This window comes from Gasterosteus aculeatus, chromosome X (assembly GCF_964276395.1).
Source record: "Gasterosteus aculeatus chromosome X, fGasAcu3.hap1.1, whole genome shotgun sequence".
NCBI lineage: Eukaryota > Metazoa > Chordata > Actinopteri > Perciformes > Gasterosteidae > Gasterosteus > Gasterosteus aculeatus.
The window spans coordinates 4,409,365-4,418,617 of record NC_135698.1 but is presented as its reverse complement, the minus strand read 5'-3'; the positions used below and the strand labels follow the sequence as shown (position 1 = coordinate 4,418,617).

Below are 9,253 nucleotides of genomic sequence, written 5' to 3'. Positions count from 1 at the left end.
CAGGAAGTGACGTGACCCAGGGAGAACAGAGGCAAGAAATTACAAAATAAAATCAGACATGAACCCAAACCGTGACACATTATGTTATGATATAAATAAAGTAAGAATTACCATCTATCTTTATGGTGGAGACACATTTTCCATATTCCATGATAAATGGATTTCAAATCATGGCACCCACTTATTTGATATTTCATGTTGAAGAGCCCATTTTTTTTCAAGGATTTAACTTTAACTTTATCTTGTTTTACAACTTATTTCTGTTTACTGTTTGTCCACCCGTTCTGTTATTGTGTAGTATTGACCGAATTTCATGCATCTGCATCTGCATATGCTAACATATTTTGGCAACAAATGTTCCTGATTCCTGATTTAATAATTCATATTCTGATTAAGTGATGACATTTTCATCATTCTTGACTGTACACAGTCATTTGACTTGTTGGTAGAGGAAAGCAGCGAGGGGAAGCATTTTAGTTTACTCTGTTTTTCTCCAGAACCCCTTCTACTTTTTTTTCATTTTTATATAGATTTCAATGAATGAAACTACTAATATACACTTGAGTGGAAAATGTAACCAAATCAATGTTCATTTGAACTGATCATTGGGAGTAATCTTTATGTATTTATGTTGGCCATTTCAGACCATGAATCACAAATAGGTACATTTTCAAAACAATTGAAATACTATGAGTTGTTTTTTCAGTATCAGTTTCAGTTTTAAAGAGAACCGCCTTTTCCTGGACGGGGTGTCTTTTGCAGTTATTGATATATATCCACAATTTTGCGGCACTAAATACGTGAAGAGGTTATTTAGGAGACAGGGTCGTATGTGGAGTAAGCTTGGTGGAGCTTTTTACTGAATTTTCTGATTTGAGGATCTCAGTTCCAGTGTTCTTATTCACTCTCTGTAATCATCAAAGAGTAGAAACCTCTGCAGTCATGCAGAAACAGCAGTCATCAACTCTAGTTTCACTTTCGTTTTTTCTTTCACTTCTCGAGTTGCAAAGCTCCACCCACCTCTGACTCACTGGCTCCTGCGCGTACGTTTCGTTTTCCTTTCCTCACAGCAAAACATGCACAATAAACCAATCAGGTTTCGTTTCCGACTGTCGGAGGTGAGACATAAAGAGCAGCTGACGGGTCCCCACAGTTATTCTACCAGGATGCTTTCATGGGGAGAGAACTGCCAGCAGGGCTTCCGGCTGAGAGATGGCTCGAATGTCTCAGCAGGCGATGGAGTTCACCTATTAAACCTCGGCTTTGACATCACGGATCTCTCAGCAGGTCACAGCGTGCTGGCTTTCATCAAAAGCAACGGAGATGCCGCCATCATTCGCACAACAGAGAGCCAGGATGGGAGAAGAGTCAGAGGAAAACAGAGTGAGCATCAGTTTTCATAACCTGCATTTGAGTTCTTACTCTTATTTGCTGCAGTGGTCTGTAGTATACCGAGCTGCTACACTCACAGTTCACCTGCTGTGTTCTCACAGAGTTAGTGAAGTGTAGAGAGAAGATTCAAGCCGTGTTCTGTGATGATCATACGGTCACCCTGCTCTCTAAGGGAGGAAAAGTTCTCTTTGTGGACACAACTCGCACTTACATTCCGAGGTAAGGAGAATTCTACCTAAAGATGTCGTTTGATGTCCTGAATCAAAATGTGTGAAATGGTGCTGATTTGTATTACAAAACCCTCACCTGGGTTCCTTGTGGGTATTTGAGCTCTGTTTTGTGTCTGTCTCTTGTCCTCGCAGGCCCCTGGAAGCTTTTTGTAACATACCTGTGTCTCAGGTTGCTTGCGGGAGCCAGCACTCAGTGGCCCTCACCAAAGGTACAGTGAAGTCTATATAGTGCTCTGCTACTAATCTACAAGCTTGGAGCTGTTGGCTCCTACGGTTGTCATGGAAACTTCTTCTTAAATAGTTTCAGGCAATAAAGTAAAATGAGTCACATACTATCTGCTTAAATTTTGTTATACCACCCCTGCCTATTGTAAACTCTCTGTTATGTTGACCTGGTGGAAACAACATCTCAGCCAGCGTTGGGACGGGATGGTAAAAGCTGACCTAAAGTCCAATAGTGGCTGATGTCAATGCATAGTACAAGATAATAATTATTATAGTAACAACATCTGTTTATAAAGCACTTGGTTTGTAAAAGGCAAACCTGCCAGGTCGTCAGAACAGTCATTTCTCCACAGGTGGTCAGGTGTACACATGGGGCCGGAACTCCAGGGGCCAGCTGGGTCTGGGGAGGAGTGAGACCTTCATTGACTCGCCCCAACGCCTGGGGGGTCTGTCGGCGCTCCCCCTGGTCCTGGTGGCAGCAGGGGGAGAGCAGAGCTTCGCCCTCTGCGTCTCCGGGGCCGTGTTGGGCTGGGGCCGAAACGACTGTGGGCAGCTGGGGCTGGGAGACAAAGCAGGTCAGGATAAAAGCCTTGTCTCTACTATATAACATACTACTATACCTGTTGTATGTTAACCGGAATATACATTTTTCACAATAGACAGACCAAAACCAACTCCCGTTTGCTACCTGAACACAAAGAAATCAAGTCACATTTCCTGTGGAAAGGAGCACACTGCGGTTTTGACAAAGGTTAGACAAAATAAAAACCAACCGAGGTAGTTTAATGCAGCACTAACCCTCTGAATTGCAGAAAAATGGAAATATGTAACAATAAACAATTGGTGGGAACTTAAAAAGTGTTTTTGTCGGGTTGCTTCCTCAGAATGGTGCCGTGTTCACATTCGGCTCTGGTCAATATGGACAGCTTGGGCACAACTCATTCTGTGATGAACTACGACCTCGGCTTGTTGCAGAGCTCTTTGGGGCAAAGGTCACCAAGATTGCATGTGGATGGTACGGTACAATTGTGTGAATTCAGTTTCAATACCTATGCACATCCAACATTGTTGATAATTTTTTGCATTCCAATTGTTACTGATTTTGCTTAGAAATGCCAAAGTCAAAGCACTATGTGACGCAATTTACATGTTAATCTTTCTGTATTATGAAAAGGATTGTAGCTTAATGTAGTGTGACTTTTACGTGCGCAGGATGCCTTACCTCTTTTCAGTTCCCCTACAAAGCCAACAGTGTGTAGCAAAACACTCTCTGAATGGCTGTCATTCCTGGTAAATTGCTTGCTTGTCGCTTGCATATTAGCCGACCTTTTAAAGCAACACATGTCCGATCCATCCAGCGTAGCTATGGAGCAGGTAGCCTAACGCCTAAGCATATGCTCTAGGAACAGCAGTTTAGTGGCCAGGGTTGTTGTTTATAACAAGCATTTTATAAAGATTCTACCCACTATTCATTTTAATGTGATATTGATACAGTTGTGCACATCTCCATGAGAGTGCTGTTTGATAAACAGTCTTTTCATTGTTCCTGTTCAGAACATCCACAGGAATGGCACCAATGGAAAGCTCCTGAAAAAGCATCTTGGTTGTCATTGAAATATTTTATGCTGCAATTCTCCATCAGGCATCACACATTAGTGCTGACGGAGTCCAGGAGGGTTCACTCCTTTGGCCGTGGAGAGTGTGGGCAGCTGGGACATGCAGAGGAGAGTCATCCATCCGTGCCGCTCCCTGTTCAGCTACCACAGGGTGAGTAAGCTTGTAAAATAACTGAATTGATTACATTTTAGTTTCAGAGACAGAGATAACTTTTATCATTTTATCATTGCAGACACCAATCATGGTCCTATAATTGAAAACATCTACGCAGGAGGAAACTGTTCGTTTGCAACTTCGGTTAAGGTACCAACATGAATGCAGTACATATGAATTGTGGCGATAAACCCACTGATTTTTACATGTGAAGTCATGTGTAGTTTCTTTCACAGGAAGCACAAGAAGAGTCGAACACAGCCAGGGTCAGCAATGTAACCACTGATGTAATTGACAAATGGGTCTCTGAATGTAATTCAAAGTCATGGAAAAAGATCAAGGGGTAAATATATGCAGTAGCAATTATCATATAACTGCTTAGCCGGTTAACTCTATTAACACTGTATTCTCAATGTTTATTAACCAACCCCATGAAAACCTTGCAGGGAAATCCTCAGGACTTTTTCCTCTGCATCCTCTATGAATCAAATCTTCCTCGACCAAAGGTAAAAGCCATCAGTAGATAATCTCCAAGTCTCTTTGTCACTCAAATTACATCAAATTTACACTGCCATGTGTCTCCAAAGCAACGACAAACATTTGCAGACCTCGTCAAAGTACTGCGGCTTGAACATGTCACATGCGCGGCATTCTTTTAAGAAACTGTCGAGGAAGGATCACGTCTTGGCAGAGGTACCCGACTGACATCTTGCCTTCATGTGTACCTTCAAGTCTTCTCAGTGATCTTGTACTCAGTTATCACGTTTTGTGCTCTCAACAGGTCCAGGATGCTGTGCTGCTCTTGCTTCCCTCTCTTGACGAGATGCCGGAGGGAGTGGAGGGGTTGAGGATCTTCCTGCTTCTCAATGAGCTCCTGCATTGGATCCAGAGACACGGCACGCGAGGAACGAGCACGACTCTTACTGAGGCGGTCGCCGCCGCCGCGCAAAGACTCTCCGCTGAGAGCCTCCAGGTCTTAGGTACGACGAGAGCAAGATGTTCGACTGTTGCATATGCTTCTTTTAACATCAATCATAGGATCATGTGATTGGGTACCAATGGATTAAAACTGAGTAGCAACTACTCTTGTGGCACACTCCCGACCTCACTCATATCTGTGACATTTGCTTAGCTGTTAAACTGTAACTGATGTCTGCAAGTCTCCCCGTTGTCTTCCTCAGGGGACTGGTGGTCCTCACAGACGTCCTCCACTAAGGTGCGACACGTTGGCGTATGGAAGAAGGCCCTCTCAGAGATCCTTTGCTCACATCCTGTTCCTCGTGGCCCGCGGCTCAGAAATCTGCTGCTAGTCCTCCAGAATATGTACAACGTTAGTATCTGTCACCTTGTTTTCTTTCCTGGGAATTTAAAACACGCCGACTAACCCTTTACCTAAACGCACCTGTCTCAAAGGCCAACGGGCGGGTCGCAGAACATCAGAGGATCCCAGAACAAACCTTTTGTGTGGAGGTTAGCCAAATATTTCTCGAGGAGGATCTTAGGATCTGGCGGTCAATGTCAAATATGAAGGTAAAACTATGAACAAAATACACGGTTCTAATTCTCACTTTGTCACTTTGCAAACGGTCTCCATCAAGGTGAAAAAAAGATGTATTGAAAGCTAAAAATCTGTGGTCCGGAAGTTTATAATTTTGTTAATGAAATGTTTCTATGCTGTCTTCAGGTTTTGGATAATCGGCCATTTGTTCTTTGTAACTTCCCATTTGTGATGGATCTGAAATCAAAGAAAATGGCTTTTGACATCTATGCCAGAAACACTAAAGTACGTATGGCCTGGAAATTTGAGCGTGGAATTTTCATCGTTGTATAGTATGCCCTCAAGTTAGCAATATGTGTCCTGTCGAGTTTAACAAAGTGGCAAAATGTCTATTTACGTTACCAATGTAATTATAAGGCTGTTAATATAAGGATATAGAGGGGCCTGTTTTTGGCGTGCAGGAATGACAGTGAATCTAATAACAAGTGTCTTTTAGCTCACTGTTTTGGTTCTACGGCTCATAGCTCCACCGGTTCAGTTGCTCTTATCAATTTCAGCAAGAATTGTTCTCCAATATCAATCATCTATATTGATGATATTAACACTTCCCTCAAGACTTGAATAAAATATTGCCCTTATGTTCACTAGTGCAACAGAAGCACAACTCCAAATGATTGGAATACACAGTAGCTTTGTGTCCGGTTAATGTTTAAATGGAAGACTCTTGTCCTTCATAAGGTGATGAATGTTGATTTCTAATAAAATGCATTGCATTGTATTACATTACATGAAATTAAGAAATAGAAGTTTTAAAGATGTAACTTTAAATGTCGTTCCAGAGAGCACACCAGCCAATGATTCCTTATGGACCGGCTACAGAGTCATACTTTTTTTTGGGACTGAAGCTGAAGCGAGCGTCACTTTTGGAAGGTACCTTCAAGCAACTGGCTGCTGCTCATCCCCCGGACCTCAAGAAGCCACTTGCGGTAAACATTCAGTTAAAGGAGCTAACTATTCTATAAATAACCTTATGTTGTGTCATTCAATTATATAATAATTTTGTTAATCTCATCTTCTTCTCTCTCAGGTCTATTATGATGAGGACCCAAAGCTCACAGACGTCAACAAAAGAGACCTTTTCCACCACTTGTTCCGTAAAATGGTCTCCCCTGGATCTGGAACGTTCATGTTCAACGACTCCGAAACGCTGGCCTGGTTCCCTTCCACGGTAACACTTTCAATCAATCAATCAATCCTCATGCGGGAACCAACCATTTGATGGACTTCCTGGTGAGAAGCGACAGTGAGACATTTTGCAATCAACCGACATTTTCATTGTTTCTCAATACAGGCAAATGAGGAGGACAAGACACACTTCTTCCTGTTTGGTGTTTTGTGTGGACTGGCCTTGTGGAACAACAGCGTCATACACTTACCCTTCCCGCTGGTCCTGTTCAAGAAGCTGCTCGGTGTCGAGCCGACGCTGGAGGATCTGAAGGAATTCAGCCCGGATGTTGGAAAGTAAGCATTAACCTTAATTTAGTAAAACAGTTTTGTGAATTTAAATGGGTGCTTCAGTGTTGTGAATGTACGCCAGTCAGTGTTTTCTTTTAATTTAACTCTATTTAATTGTTTCACTTGTTTTTTAGAAGTCTGCAGTGCATCCTGAACTATGACGAGGATGAACTAATAAAACTGGACTGGGATTTTATTGTTAGTGTTTTACTCTTTCAGGGATTAAAGTAATGCAACTCGTTTATCGTTCTTGCAGTGTTACAAAGCTTTTGCACCACTGACCTCCTCTTTCATCATTAACAGATAAACTGGGATGGGACAGAGGTTTGCCTTGACCCCCGAAATCCTAAGAAGCTACTGACAGTTCTGAATAAGTAAGACTTTAAATATGTTCCGATCTCATTGTGTGTGTGTATGTGGGGGGGGGTTGAGGGTGGGTAAGAGCGATGTTCATTGAATTTTTATTTGAATCTGCCAAACAGGAAGGAATTTGTGGATGCCTACGTGAGCCATGCCTTCAACGCGTCAGTGGAGGCCGTGTTTGAGGAGTTCAAGCGGGGATTCTTCCGGGTGTGTGACCGGGATCCGGTGACTCTGTTTCGGCCGGAGGAGCTGCAGGGACTGCTGGTGGGCCAAGACGTCTACGAATGGGCGAAACTGAAACAGGTGCACGCGCTGTCCAAAACACAAGCTCGGCCTATTTTCTCCTCGACTAATTCAGAAAATCTTAACATGCTTCTTTTAATCACATTGTCATTATCATTTAAATTAGAACACAGTGTGGGATCTTTGCTTTGGCTCCAGCAACAAGCAGATGTTTTGGGAGGTTTTTGATGAGCTGACTGAAGACCAGAGGAAAGATTTCCTTTGTAAGTACTGTGCCTCGTGTTCACAGCATGTGAGCTGTTGAAACTATACGTTGTTGTTGTTGTCACAAACAACGACAGAGTTTATTTGAGAAAAGTCAGGAGAGAAGTTTCTTCTTTTTTCAATCATTTGTTCCAATTTGAAGAAATTCCAATGGCGTCGTTTTAGCAATACTGCAGCCTCCTCCATTAAATCCACCATGTTTCTGGCTTTGAGGAGATTAAAGTGCGGATGGAATTAAATGTTAGTTATCTGTGCTGGAAAGGTCAAAACAGTTATTTCTTAATAAGTGAGTCAAGATCTAAATCTAATTCAATATCAGTATTTTTGAATAAAATAATTGTGTTACACAAAAACAGTAACAAACACAGTGTGACTTGAAGTTCCCTTGTCTCCCTCCTCGGACGTTCTTCAGGGTTCCTGACCGGGTCCAGGAGGGTTCCTATCCTTGGCATGGACCAGGTCAGGATGGAAGTTCAAGTTCCGCAACTCCAGAATGGTCAGGGCTACGATCAGCACTTCCCCGGGGCTCTGACATGTCACTCCATTCTGTACCTGCCCTTGTACTCGTCCAAGGAGATCATGCGAGAAAAGCTGACGGAGGCCCTGATAACTGAGAGAGTATTCTCCATGTGATGTGCTGCCTTTCACATCCTACCTCCGGATTAAAACTAAAATCACTGTACTTCCATGACTTGTCACTGACCAGAGAGTGGCCATTCCTCTCTGGCAGCACTAATGAGTAGCAGCATGAAAAGGCACTTTGAGTGTAACATGTATTGATTCCACTGAGAATGTTAAGCTGTTTATGTTTGTTGTTGTTTGTTTTGATTTTTTCTCATTATCTGTCTTAACTTTTATTTACTGTTTTATTCTCAGACCAAGTTGCCAATAGATGAAGTAGTGTCCTCATGTTTATTATTTACCTTTAACTTAATCAAAGACATTCCAATACAACGGCTGATTATGTGTTAGAAAATGTGATATTTAAGCTGTATTGTTATTACTATTTTTCAATTTATTGTTTGTGTTTAATTGCATTATGTATTAACAGGAGTAAATTGTGTTGGAGAAGATATTGCTGTCAAAACATACAAACCAATCACTGTGTGTAAATTAGGCTACTATTTACTGAAGTTTATTTTGCACTTTATCTTTAATTCCTTCTGGGGGAAATTGCTTTTTGATGACTTAATAAATCTATTATATTTTGTTTCTACCTCATAAAATGTTATCGTTGTCGAAACCAAAAAACATTACATCAGAAACTCTCAATAATATGCTACATTTGTTACTTGAAAAACTAGAAATAAAATATATTTAATTTAAAATCTGCATCATTGCATTTTCCCTGAAAAGCGCTTTGGGGTGCGAGCGTGAGAGACAAGAAACACAACAACATTCAGACCTACTTCCTCTGTAGTGTTTGGTTGCTGCATGTATTTATTGCAACGAAAGAAAGAAAAGAACCACTAGGTGGCCCCATTATTCTGCATGTTGGCTGGTTAGAGGAGACAAAGAGCAGCTTGGATGAGATCATCCAGCAGACCTGGGCCCTATTAATATAACAATGCTTAAACTTTAAATACTCCACATATCAACAACATATTAAACGCAGTCAGTTTAAGACTGTGATTGTCAGTTGGAGGTGATACGATAAATGGACAGAGTAATAGGTTAATTAACACAAAACAGATATTACATTTGATGCATAACGTTACATCAGGGCAGTATTAAATTTATTATTTAATCCACC

General features: G+C 41.6%; 1 protein-coding gene across 2 annotated transcripts; it reads left to right on the top strand.

The window, feature by feature from the left end:
- Positions 1-923: 923 nt before the first annotated feature.
- LOC120809766 (putative E3 ubiquitin-protein ligase HERC3) lies at positions 924-8,828 on the top strand. Of its 2 annotated transcripts, none has more exons than XM_040163802.2 (23): positions 924-1,383; positions 1,494-1,611; positions 1,755-1,831; positions 2,201-2,422; positions 2,507-2,598; positions 2,732-2,862; positions 3,490-3,614; positions 3,697-3,767; positions 3,854-3,960; positions 4,064-4,123; positions 4,205-4,310; positions 4,399-4,597; positions 4,799-4,947; positions 5,031-5,147; positions 5,302-5,400; positions 5,955-6,101; positions 6,203-6,343; positions 6,467-6,636; positions 6,765-6,828; positions 6,934-7,004; positions 7,113-7,296; positions 7,403-7,499; positions 7,913-8,828. In XM_040163802.2, exons 1-23 carry the CDS (start codon positions 1,077-1,079, stop codon positions 8,131-8,133), a joined length of 3,075 nt encoding a protein of 1,024 aa, XP_040019736.2. In that variant the 5' UTR covers positions 924-1,076; the 3' UTR covers positions 8,134-8,828. The 2 variants fall into 2 exon arrangements, with proteins under 2 accessions (XP_040019736.2, XP_040019735.2); XM_040163801.2 differs by having other exon boundaries at positions 3,842-3,960.
- The last annotated feature ends 425 nt before the right edge of the window (positions 8,829-9,253 follow it).

Bases quoted from the DNA above. Each gene is read 5' to 3' on its own strand.
- LOC120809766 (XM_040163801.2), top strand. From the start codon at position 1,077: ATGCACAATAAACCAATCAGGTTTCGTTTCCGACTGTCGGAGGTGAGA. The intron at 4,598-4,798 runs GTACGACGAGAG...TGTCTTCCTCAG, and splicing joins TGAGAGCCTCCAGGTCTTAG to GGGACTGGTGGTCCTCACAG. The intron at 7,500-7,912 runs GTAAGTACTGTG...GACGTTCTTCAG, and splicing joins CCAGAGGAAAGATTTCCTTT to GGTTCCTGACCGGGTCCAGG.